This window comes from Dermacentor albipictus, chromosome 1 (assembly GCF_038994185.2).
Source record: "Dermacentor albipictus isolate Rhodes 1998 colony chromosome 1, USDA_Dalb.pri_finalv2, whole genome shotgun sequence".
NCBI classification, from domain to species: domain Eukaryota; kingdom Metazoa; phylum Arthropoda; class Arachnida; order Ixodida; family Ixodidae; genus Dermacentor; species Dermacentor albipictus.
The window spans coordinates 450,747,338-450,760,067 of record NC_091821.1 but is presented as its reverse complement, the minus strand read 5'-3'; the positions used below and the strand labels follow the sequence as shown (position 1 = coordinate 450,760,067).

The 12,730-nt window shown below is 48.1% G+C and overlaps 1 protein-coding gene across 4 annotated transcripts in view; it reads right to left on the bottom strand.

The window, feature by feature from the left end:
- The window catches only part of LOC139059306 (sodium-dependent noradrenaline transporter-like), a 117,413-nt gene extending 109,374 nt beyond the window's left edge, over window positions 1–8,039 (bottom strand). For all 4 annotated transcript variants that reach the window (XM_070537516.1, XM_070537519.1, XM_070537517.1 and 1 more), the window contains exon 1: window positions 7,731–8,039. In XM_070537516.1, coding sequence (XP_070393617.1) covers window positions 7,731–7,851 — 121 coding nt within the window. In that variant the 5' untranslated portion in view covers window positions 7,852–8,039. The remainder of the gene's footprint in view (window positions 1–7,730) is intronic.
- Between the last annotated feature and the right edge of the window lie 4,691 nt (window positions 8,040–12,730).

Genomic DNA, 12,730 nt, shown 5'->3' with positions numbered 1-12,730 from the left:
AGCGAACTTAAAAATAGCCCGCAATAAGAATACCAAAGAACGTGAAATAAGTCGTATATCTATTACTTAGAAAGCTAATAAATGTGATGTTTATCAATAGAAGATAAAGTAATTATTCCGTTCAGAAGATGCACGCGACTGCCAGAAGTTTGTTATTACCGTTTTCATTGTTTTCTTTCCAAACACACATATTGTTCACTTGAAGCTGACCTTGATGCAACACAGTTTTTCTTCTTTGTTTTCAACATATATAAATATACCTGTCCGCAATATGTAATAATCTGTGTACATTGATTTCTGTTAAAGCGATAGCGTTAAGGGCCCCGTGTCACAGAAAATCCGGTGTCCGTGTCGCTGCCGGATGAGTTGTCAGTGAGCGAAAATTCTTGCATAATATAAAGGAGGTTTATTCGGGTTCGCAGCGACCGCCGGTTCTACGATTCACCGAGCACAGTCCCCGAGCTCGAGCTTCTGCTGCGCGCTTGATGCTGCCGATGCTGCGGACTGCGCGCACGTTCGTCATCTTCCTTACAATGGCCCCGCGGAAATAAAGGAGCCATCCTGAAGACTTAGTTTTCTGGAAGGACGGCAGAATTGTGATACGGCTTGAGACGCTGAACGTGAACGACTTCACGGTTACGACGTCGCATGTCGGACGGCGGCGTTAGCGGCTCAACCAGGTAATTAACGGTTGATGTTCTCTCGAGAACGCGGTATGGACCGTCGTACTTCGGAAGGAGCTTTGAAGCGAGCCCAGGCGTGCGGTGTGGCACTAACAACCAGACGAGAGCGCCCAGGAGAAAAGTGGGAGTCGAGTTCTGGGCATCGTGAACGGCTTTTTGGCGGTGCTCGTCGTCCAAGGTGAATCGGCGGGCAAGCTGGCGACATTCCTCTGCTTGTCTGGCGGCTTCCGAGATCGGCAGGCATTCGGATGCGTCCGGCCGGTAGGGCAGAATGGTGTCGATGGTGTGCGAAGGATGACGGCCGTAAAGAAGGTAAAAGGGTGAAAACCCGGTAGTGGCCTGAGTCGCGGCGTTGTACGCGTAGGTGACAAACGGAAGAACTAGGTCCCAATTAGAGTGATCAGGTGAGACATACATGGCGAGCATGTCACCAAGAGTTCGATTAAAGCGTTCCGTGGTACCGTTAGTCTGTGGGTGATAAGCAGTACATTTACGACGAACAATAGCGCATTCAGCAAGCAGTTATTCGATGACTTCAGATAAGAAGGCGCGGCCTCTATCGCTTAAAAGTTCACGTGGACCTCCATGACGAAGGAGAAATCGGCGAAGTAGGAAATTGGTGACCTCCTGCGCTGTAGCATTTGGCAGAGCAGAAGTCTCCGAATAACGGGTTAAGTGGTCTACCGCAACGATTATCCACATGTTGCCGGCAGGAGTCAACGGAAGTGGCCCGTAGAGATCTATGCCCACGCGATCAAAGGGTTGGGATGGGCATGGTAAAGGCTGGAGTTCACCGGCGGAGTTGTGCAGTGGCGCTTTCCGGCGTTGGCACTCATGACAAGAGCAGACGAACTTTCGAACGAAATTATACATTCCGCGCCAGTAATAGTGGTGTCGAAGTCTTTCGTAGGTCTTGAAGACTCCCGCATGGCCACACTGAGGGTCGACGTGGAACGAGGAGCAGAGCTCTGATCGCAAGATTCGCGGAATGACGAGTAACCAGGTGCGTCCCTCTGGGGCATAGTTGCGTCGATATAGTAGCTGCTCGCGAATCGCAAAATGAGGCACTTGGCGCCGAAGCGTGCGTGACGCTGGAACTTTCCACGTATCCGAGAGAAGGTCGAGCAGAGATGCAGTCCAGGGATCATCACGCTGTGCAGCAGCGATAGTGTCAATGTCCAGAGATGATAATGTGCACTCGCAGGGGGAGTCGTGACTGGCCTTCGGGGGAAGCGGTGATCGAGATAGCGCATCAGCGTCGGAGTGCTTTCGCCCGGAACGGTACACCACGTGGATGTCGTATTCTTGGATTCGCAATGCCCAGCGGACAAGGCGGCCCGATGGATCTTTGAGCGTCGACAGCCAACATAGTGCATGGTGGTCGGTCACTACGTCAAAAGATCGCCCGTATAAATATGGGCGAAACTTGCCAAGCGCCCACAAAATGGCCAAACACTCCTTTTCGGTAACGCTTTAATTGGTCTCCGCCTTGGTTAACGTGCGACTCGCGTATGCGACGAAGTATTCTGGGTGGCCAGGTTGACGCTGTGCCAACACAGCGCCAAGGCCTACACCGCTTGCATCGGTATGGATTTCGGTTGGCGCTTGTGGGTCAAAATGGCGAAGAATGGGTGGCGTCGTGAGAAGGCGGCGCAAAGTTGTGAAGGCGTCGTCACACTCTGGAGACCGTGAGGAGATATCTCGAGCGCCACCAAGGAGCTGCATGAGAGGCGATATATTTGACGCAAAATTTCGAACGAATCGCCGGAATTATGAGCAGAGGCCGATAAAACTGCGTAGCTCTTTCATAGTAGCAGGTTTGGGGAACGCAGTAACAGCACGTAGCTTCTCGGGATCCGGGCGAATGCCCTCCTTTGACACGACATGGCCTAAAATTGTCAGCTGACGAACAGCAAATCTACACTTCTTCAGGTTAAGTTGCAACCCGGCGTTGGTCAAGCAAGTGAGTACGCGCTGGAGACGGCGCAGATGCGTTGCGAAATCAGGGGCGAACACAACAATATCGTCAAGATAGCAAAGACAGATTTTCCATTTGACGCCACGTAGAACATTATCCATCATCCTTTCGAACGTAGCAGGAGCATTGCGAAGTCCGAAAGGCATGACGGTGAATTCATACAAACCGTCTGGTGTCACAAAGGCAGTTTTCGGACGATAGGCCATGCCATCGGAACCTGCCAGTAACCTGACCGCAAATCCAGCGAAGAACTCTGCTCCCTGCAAATAGTCCAGAGCATCATCGATGCGCGGTAATGGGTAGACGTCCTTCAGCGTGATCTTGTTCAAGCATCGAAAGTCAACACAGAAGCGAATAGAACCATCTTTCTTTGTGACGAGGACCACGGGAGAGGCCCATGGGCTTTGGGAAGGTTGAATGACGCCTCGACGGAGCATGTCATCGACGTGGTCTGCAATGATGCGACGTTCCGTAGCGGACACGTGATATGGTCTTTGTCGCAGGGGTGAGTGAGTGCCAGTGTCGATGTAATGCTTGACTGTCGATGCACGGCCGAGGGAGGTTTGCGCAACGTCGAAAGAAAGGCGGAAGTGCTGAAGGATTTCGACAAGTTGAGATCGCTGCGAAGGCGTCAGATCTTCGGCGATGAATGGGCTGAACACACCAGTCGATGTTGAGTCTGGTACGGAGAGGGCACTCAGTTCATGGGAAGCAGTAGAAGACCCTTCGTCGAGGATGGACACAATTTGTGTGGAATCGACCGACTCGACGTAACCAAGGCATTCACGGCGGAGCAGTGATAGCGGCAATGAAAGATGATTGCAAATGGACATCGTACTCACACCGGCGGCAAGGTCAAGAGCTGCAAAGGGCAAAGGAAGCGCTTTTCGGGTAACAAAGTGAAGAGATGGCATGAAGAAGACCGTCCCATCGGATATGGTACTACAGAAGACTGGTACGAATGCTGACGAGCACGGGGGGATACAGGTGTCTTCCGTCACGACAATTTTAGCGGTAGGATGAGCATCGACCGAGGCCAGGTCACCAAGGTGGAAAAGTTCAGTCTCAGCCCGAGCGCAATTGATGATGGCATTGTGGCGGGAGAGAAAATCCCATCCTAGAATAACGGCATGGGAGCACGATGAAAGAACTATGAGTTCAATCGTGTACAAAACATCCTGTATGATCACACGGGCAGTACAAGCAGCGGTAGGGCGAATGGGTTGAGCACTCGCCATTCGGAGTGACAATCCAGACAGAGACGTCGTCACTTAACGAAGCGAACGGCAAAACCTGGCATCCATAACTGAAATTACGGCACCGGTATCGACTAAGGCGACTGTAGCGACATCTTCGATAAACACATCAATGACATTGGCAGGTAAAGGAGGAGGACTTCGGCATGTCGACACTTGCGCAGTTCTTGCCTCAGGAACTGCGTCGTCTAGTTTCCCTCTTCGTTAGAGACGGGTCGTCGACGCATAGGGAGGGGAAAGCGATCGACGACGTGGGGAGGGTGACCGGAGGCGTTCGAAGCGAGGACGGCGATCAGTCGGGGAGCGAGCTGGTGATGGGCAGAAGGGTTCGTAAGGCGCATTTGCATCAGGCGGCACATAGGGAGCTCGGCGATCGTCGTCGAACGCCTGCGATCAGCGGCGGCAGAACCATGCGACATGACCGGGACACCTACATACGAAGCATATAGGGCGATTGTGCGGCGTACGCCGCGGGTTTTTGACGGCAGTGGTGGTCCAGGGGACGGGAGAGGGAGGGCGGTGCACAGGCTGCTGGAAGCGACGCACGGGCACACTAAGAGGGGCCATTGCAGCAAACGTAGCATAAGTGACTGGTGTAGTCACGACATCCTGCTGGTGAACAGCCGGCAGCGCTTCCGCCACCTCTTCATGGATCACGTTACGGATATGAGACGGCAAAGTGCTGGCAGACTCCTGAGTGACGGACACCAGAGATAGCTGTCGTGCGACTTCTTCGCGGAAGAAATCCTTGATTGGCGTTATCAGGGAGGCTTGTTCTGGACCGGTGGTAAGCCTGCAGAGGGATGCCGCATTTGTAGTGGGATGTCGCCTTGTCAGAGCTCGCTGCTTACGCAATTCATCACAGCTCTGGCACAACCTGATGACGTCGCCAACAGTGCACGGGTCCTTGGCCAGAAGCATTTGGAATGCGTCACCTTCGATTCCCTTCATGACGTGCTTTATCTTTTCCGCTTCCGTCATGGCAGCGTTCACGCGCCTGCACAAATCGAGAACGTCTTCTATGTCGCTGCTGAATGTCTCACCTGTGTCATGTGCGCGTGTACGCGAACGCTGCTCGGAGTTTCCTGACGGCGGGTCGGTCAAATACTTCTGTAATGGACGTCTTGAGCGCCGACCACGTTCGGATATCCCTTTCGTGATTTCTGAACCAGAGACTGGCCACGCCCGCGAGGTAGAATGAGACGTAAGCCAGCTTGTCCGAGTCATTCCATTTGTTGTGGACGCTCACCCGTCCGTAGGACGACAGCCACTCTTCAACGTCGTTGGCGTCGGTTCCGCTGAAGATGGGAGGCTCCCGCTGGTGAACGGTGCCAGCGCAAGGGACGGGTGGCGATGGAAGAGTCTGCTGGTCGGCGTCCGGCATGGCAGAGGGTAGCGTCCGAGAACGGAGTTCCAGGATCGTAGAGTGGAACGTTACCCCGCACGGCTCCACCACTTATAAAGGAGGTTTATTCGGGTTCGCGGTGACCGCCGGTTCTACGATGCACCGAGCACAGTCCCCGAGCTCGAGCTTCTGCTGCGCGCACGTTCGTCATCTTCCTTACAATATATTTAGGTATATGTATTTGCCACTGCATGCTATGCGACATGCGATATATGCGGGTTACATTGGCACACCATTCTATCACGAAAGTTCCTGATACCTCGCGTTACATTCTTGGCAGAGTTATTCCTCAGGATGTTGAGACTGGCAGCCTACTAAGAAATGCCCCTTCCGCTTGCCTCTTTTGGCACATTTTCTCAGACTTGAATATTAAATGTGCGGAGCAATAACGGATACCTCAAAATGACCTAATTTTTCTTGCATGGCTAACGCAAAAGGCAGCGTTTTTACAAGAACGCTCGCCTTGAAGCACAGCGTTCGACGCCAGTATTTCCTGGTAAACATTCAGGTTACTTAATCTGCAGTTGCCGGGAAGTGTGGGAAGCAGTCAGGGATCTTTGAGTGCTATCGTGCTCAACTCTTAAGGGCGAAGCTTAAGCGCCCTCCAAACTTTTGTAATTCGTAAACTGTAAATTATGGGGTTTTACGTGCGAAAACGACAGTCTGATTATGAGGCACGCCGTAGAGGTGGACTCCGGAAATTTCGACCACCTGAGGTTCTTTAACGTGCACCTAAATCTAAGTACCCGGGTATTTTCGCATTTGGCCCCCACCGAAATGCGGCCGCCGTGCCCGGGATTCGATCGCGCGACCACGCATGCTCAGCAGCATAACACCATAGCCACTGAGCAACCACGGCGGGTAAACTTTTGTGCTTCATTCAGTGACGTAAAAGTCAGAGTAGTATTGCTTTTCGAACTGATATTCTTACAATATTGTTTTGTTTTTACTTAGACACTCCTGTAGGGTTAGCCGCCCTCCTTCGCTGATCTACCTTCCCACCCAAAAGCACTGCGTACTTAGCGTGGTGGTGAACGTGCACTGTATTTGATGGCCAATAAAATTATTATGAAAAAAACTGGCAGTGGCATAGCTCGGCTACGCCAAGATATACCTAGCGAAAGCTAAGACGTTGTATGGTTAGCCTTGGTTAATGTTGATTGCAAGTCCAGGTTAGTCTGGTTATCTAGCTGTGTTGCGGCGCTCAGCCAGTCGTTCGGCGCTATGTTCTTCTCTTTCCTGGGCGATTCGTTTCCTCTCCATGTGGTTCCGATGTCGGTTCGAGGCCTCCTCTTCTTTTTAGAATTGTGGTCATTCATATTGCCACCTCAACTGTGGTTGCGGCGCACGCGAGCTCTCCCTTTAAATCCTCCGAGACGTTAACAGGCATGCAGCGCAGCTGGCGAAGCTAGCGGAGGCGAGCGCAACGACGACGAACGCGATGTGACGTCATACCAAACAGCGGCGACCGAGAGGGGCGGCTCTGCGACGCGGCGGAACACCTTTGGCGCAGTGCTACTCCTGGCGCATGCGCAGTAGGGACAAGGGAGCGAGAGAGAGAGAGAGAGAGTAATATCCGTGGCGAAACGCGCTTTGTGACGTCATGTGCCTCCTCGGGGCACCGCCACGGCGAAATCGCAAGTTCGCAGCCAGTAAAGCTTTCGCTTTAAAAACGTACGCAGCAACCAACACCAAGATCAATCTATAGCAGGTTTTCTGAAAGGCCAGAAAACCACACTGTTTTTAGCTTCACTAAAAGTCCCTTAGTTTCACCAAGTACGACAGCATTCTGTGTGGATTGTTATGTGCTTTAGAAGAATCGACATTTCGAAATGTTGGTACTGCTTGAACATCTTGAAGGGACAGTGCAGGGAAGGAGGAAAGTACTTCACAAGTAGGAAAGCACTGTTCTTTGTGTTTCCTGCTTTCCGTTCTGGTTGTCCTGCGCGGCTCCTTCGAGACTATATACTTAGATACCTATAACCAAAGTATTGTTGTGTCCAAGGAACGGGTATGAAATCACACTGCGCCAATCACAGAAGTCTACGATGTCAAAAAGCAACTTTTACCTTGAGAAAACGGTAAATGAGCCAGACAAGGATTAAATACCATGAGGCTTGACGGCGGTTGCTCCGGTCTAACAATTTTTCTTGCCAATAATGGGCTAGACTGCATCCGAACATAGAGACTGTTGAACTTAGTTAGCTATATCAATTTAGTGAGCCACAACGACTCCATGAGAAAAAAGGGTGCTTACGAATCCGTGAAGTCTAACAGGTAAATCCATTTAGGCGTCAAATTGAAACAATATTAAACCGAAACAACCAAACCAATAAGTAAAGTAAAGTAGCAATAAGTAAAGCTTAGTGCTACCGTTTAGCGTCCCTTTAATGTGAAGTGCAACGTACGTCCTCCGTTGTCGTAGATGAGGTAGGGAAAGTAGGCCAGGTTGCCGAGCCCAATGCAGAAGTTGATACAGCAGAGCAGGCAGTCGGACTGGTCGCGGAAATGCTGCCTCTCCACTTGCATGGCCGCGAGCAATGAATGAGCGGTTGGTTCGCAGATATTTTGTTGGACTCACAGAGCCGCACGACCAGTGAGACTTCGGCGTCGACGACTACGCAGGATCGCGCGAGCTGTCAAGGTCTGTGGCAGCCCGAGTTCTAGCGCGGTCGTTTTCCACCACGGGGGACACCGGTTCATCACCAGGGGTTCAGTTCTTCTTCTACGTCTTCTTCCCACAACTAAGTAGCAGCTGTCTGAGCCCAGCGCTCGGGGGCGCACGACTCGATTGTAGATGTACCATCATCATTTATTCCGTAGTGTTTTCTGATTTATCAATTTAGTTTGCCTCTTACCCGGCGTCCTCCTCCAACACTATCATTCTAATGATGGCGTTAGAACCAGAAAGTGAAATGTTAACTGGCAAACTTTCATTATTTAGGGATAGAAATGTGACGGCTACTCGACCACCTAAAGTCTGACGTGCTGAAAGGGTGAATAGCAAATAGGGCATCGTCACAACTGCTAGGCAGTTTCTTTCTTAGATTCTGATTGCAATAAAATAGATGACTCGGTGTATAAGATAATAAAAACGGAGCACGATTTCTCTCGAGCAGTCTTGTTTGCTCTGCCTCGTCGTCTTTTGGATTAGTGTCGGCCATGCCAGCGGCTGAGCTCGAATGCACATCTGCCGTCGCACGCTTTTATGCGCCCCTGCACGTTAAACCAGCACCCCATTCCTCTTCAGCACTTACGCACTAGACAATGCGCCTTTCATCGTTGGTTTATATATATATATATATATATATATATATATATATATATATATATATATATATATATATATATATATATATATATATAGGAGAGAAGAAAGGAAACCGCTCCGCATCCGCCACCGAGGCCATTGCGGTAACGCCCGCTAACACTCCCTAGCTTAATTCTAGTAGGTCAACATAAATGACCCAAAAAGCGGAAGGGGAAATGGCGCCGCGGTAGCTCAGTTCGCAAGAGCATAGCACGCGTATTGCGAAAACGCGGGTTCGTATCCCTCCTGCGGCCTGTTGGCTTTTCAGCCGATTTAATTTTCCATTGATTTATAACTTTCTTCATTCAATTAAGAACTCCTATGCTGTCCCTGGGTGCGATTACTTTTTGGCTTCTCAGAACATGGGCAATAAAAATTTGACCCCTCTGTTTTCTGTCTTTCCGATCATTACATAGCGAATTTATCGAATCTGGCAGCTTTGCTGCCTTCAGAGAGCATGTGGGGGTTTATCGGCCAGTTTCCGTCAGCCAAATAAAGTTCACCTACACGTGGCACCTTCGGTAGAAAGGGTGTTCCGCATTTGCCGCCAAGGCCGTGACTGGTGGCGCTGGCTATACTCCCTTCCCTAGCTTAATGCTAGTAGGGAAACATGAGTACCCCGGAAAGTTGATGGGAAACAGAGCTGCGTTAGCTCAGTTGATATAAGAGTCGCATGCGCAATGCGGGAACGCGTGTAGGCAACCGACCTGCGGCGAGTTGTTTATTTAAACACTTTTATTTCCATTTATTTATCAGTTGTTTAATTCAATTAGGAACTGCAGATAATTTCCTGTATACCGTCCCTTGTGTCTTTGTTAGTTGGCTTTATATATGTGATATTTAGGTATAATTTGCTTTAGTCAAAATTAATCTGGACTCCTCCTCTACGGCGTCCCTCATAAACCCCTGTGCAGTTTTTGAAAGTGAATCTAAAAAACTTCCGCATATTTAATGATGAGATACCAATGCTACGATCCCCTGTGTATTGCGTGATCCCTTGTCGTGTAGTTTTATTTATTGGCATTTCTTTCAGGAGAGGCGGGTGAAGGCAATTCGAATGAATTTGTAAACACCTGCAGCAATTTATCGAGTACAGAAATATTTCGGCGCTGCGCGTCAGTTTACATTGTGTCGGCTTCCTAACGTACGCTGCATTTTCCCACGCAGGAGAGCTGTATACCGTTAGGTGAAAAAGAAAAACAACGGAAAACGAAATAGAAAACATGCTTGAATGGGAGAGGGCGCGCTTGTGGCTGCAAGTTATTCGTCTGAGTTGACAGCGTTTATTGATTTCACATAAGGCCACATCGTAACAATACGGGCTAGATGTGAATCAATGACTCTATTATCAATGTGCTCAAAAAGATCACAGCGTCACAGTTAAGGAGAAGCAATTAATGCGACAGCAACACGTCTTTTTCTTGTAATATGCAGTTACTGTTATCAAGACTGTCCAATGCCGTTAATAGTGATCCTACCCATTTGTCCTAATCTGTTTTCCCGCACATAAAGAATTTTGGGAATGAAACCTGTACCAGCGACCACCCTTCAGATACCTCCACAATTAACTGCGCTAAATATATAGTTCACGAACATTGGTACTCGACGTATCATGGGGAAAACAACCACAATGCCATTGTTAGAATGAGTGATTACTTGTTGCTTTAATCAATACTACTTTAATTGCCTTGGGTGGAGTGCAAAATTATTGCATAATAGAAATAGTGCTGCACTTATGAAGAATAATTTATTTTCGCACAATAAATCAAGTTCATGCAATTTTATTTTATAAAATCAATATAATACGTGGATTGAAGGACATAATGACACGAAGTCTTACACAAACATTGGGGAATATTAGTCGAAAACCTGAAGAAGAGATCATCAGGCTGGTACTTGCAAACAAATAGGCAACCTTATAACAGAGACATGAAGGTGACATAGAAGTAATTAATGAAACCATAACAAGGCTGGTTTCACTGACCACTAAATAAACCACTGACCTAGTAAATAAACGACAAACAACGAAAGTGTCCAACTCAAGATATTCTCCATTAACTTTTATCCCCAATTCTTCCCAATCCATGTCTCTGAATACCTCCTGTAAACACGCTGTGAATAGCATTGGACAAATCGTACCTCGCTACCTGACGCCTCTGTTTATTGGGATTTCGTTGCTTTCTTTATGGAGGACTACGGTGGCTGTGGAGCCGCTATAGATATATTTCAGTATTTTTAAATACGGCTCTTCTACACCCTGATTCCGTAATGCGTCCATGACTGCTGAGCTTTCGACTTAATCAAACGCTTTCTCGTAATCAATGAAAGCGTCGCTATATAAGGGTTGGTTATATTCCGCACATTTCCGTATCACCTGATTGATAGTGTGAATATGGTCTATTGTTGAGTAGTTTTTACGCAATCCTGCTTGGTACTTTGGTTGACAGAAGTCTAAGGTGTTCCTGATTCTATTTGCGATTACCTTAGTAAATACTTTGCAGACAACGCACAGTAAGCTGATCGGTCTATAATTTTTCAAGTCTTTGGCGCCCCCTTTCTTATGGATTAGGAATATGTTAGCGTTCTTCCAAGAGTGCGTTCGAGGTCATGAGGCACTGCGTAAGAGGGTGGCCAGTTTTTCTAGAACAATCTGCCCACCATCCTTCAGCAATTATGCCGTTACCTGATTCTCCCCAGCTGCCTTCTCCCTTTGCATAGCTCCGAAGGCTTTCTTTACTTCTTCCATCGTTACTTATGGAATTTGAAATTCCACTAGACTATCCTCTCTCCCTCTATCGTCGTGGGTGCCACTGGTACTGTATTGAACTATATATAGAGCTCCTCAACCACTTGAACTATCTTATCCATATTAGTAATGATCATGCCGGCTTTGCTTCCTAATGCATACATCTTATTCCCGCCTATTCCTAGTTTCTTCGCTTCTTTTAGGCTCCCGCTGTTCTTGAGAGCATGTTCAATTATATCCATATTGTACTTCCTTATGCCAGCTGTCTTACTCTTGTTGATTGACTTGGAAAGTTCTGCCAGTTCTATTCTAGCTGTAGGGTTAGAGGCTTTTATGCATTGGCGTTTCTTGATCAGATCTTTCACCTGCTGCGATAGCTTAATTGTATCCTGTCTAACAGAGTTGCCACCGAATTCTATTGCACACTCCATAATGATGCCCATAAGATTGTTGTTTATTGCTTCAACACTAAGATCCTCTTCCTGAGTTAAAGCCGAATACCTGTTCTGTAGCTAGATTCGGAATTTATCCATTTTCCCTCTTACCGCTAACTCATTGATCGGCTTCTTATGTACCAGTTTCTTTCGTTCCCTCCTCAAGTCTAGGCTAATTCGAATTCTTACCATCGTATGGTCACTGCAGCGCACCTTGCCGAGCCTGTCCACATCTTGTATGATGCCAGGGTTAGCACAGAGTATAAGGTATATTTCATTTCTAGTCTCGCCATTCGGGCTCCTCCACGTCGACTTTCGGCTATCCCGCTTGCGAAAAAAGGTAATCATTATCCGCATGTTATTCTGTTTTGCAAACTCTACTAAAAAATCTCCCCTGCTATTACTAGATCCTATGCCATATTGACCCCCTGACTTGTCTCCAGCCTGCCTCTTGCCCACCCTGTAATCAACTGTAATCGCGTTTTGCGTCGAAAAAAAGAAGAAGCGACAGCACGCAAGTGTAATAAAAAGGCGTTGGCATAACAAGTGATAGCACTCGACTACAAGTGAACGGAAAATATGGTAGTGCTGAAAGTATCAGGCAAATAGCGGATCTTGTACAACTTTATATCGCGACGACTATTTCAAGTGTTTTTGTAATTTGTGGCAAGCACAGGAAACCAACTAAACTCGGTGGGCGTGCTTAAGTGTCTTTTGAGCATATGAAGAAAAATATCAACTGAAACATTACGGAAGTACATCGTTATCATGTTCAGGTGTGAATTTAATATTGAAATGTTGTTTAGAAGTTTTGTTTAGCATTGTTAAAATTGGCTTGGTGCACTCAACGACTGCAGTAGCCAAGGAACGGAATCAGTAGCGTGCAGGCTGGAACAATGCAATGTAAGAATTAGGACT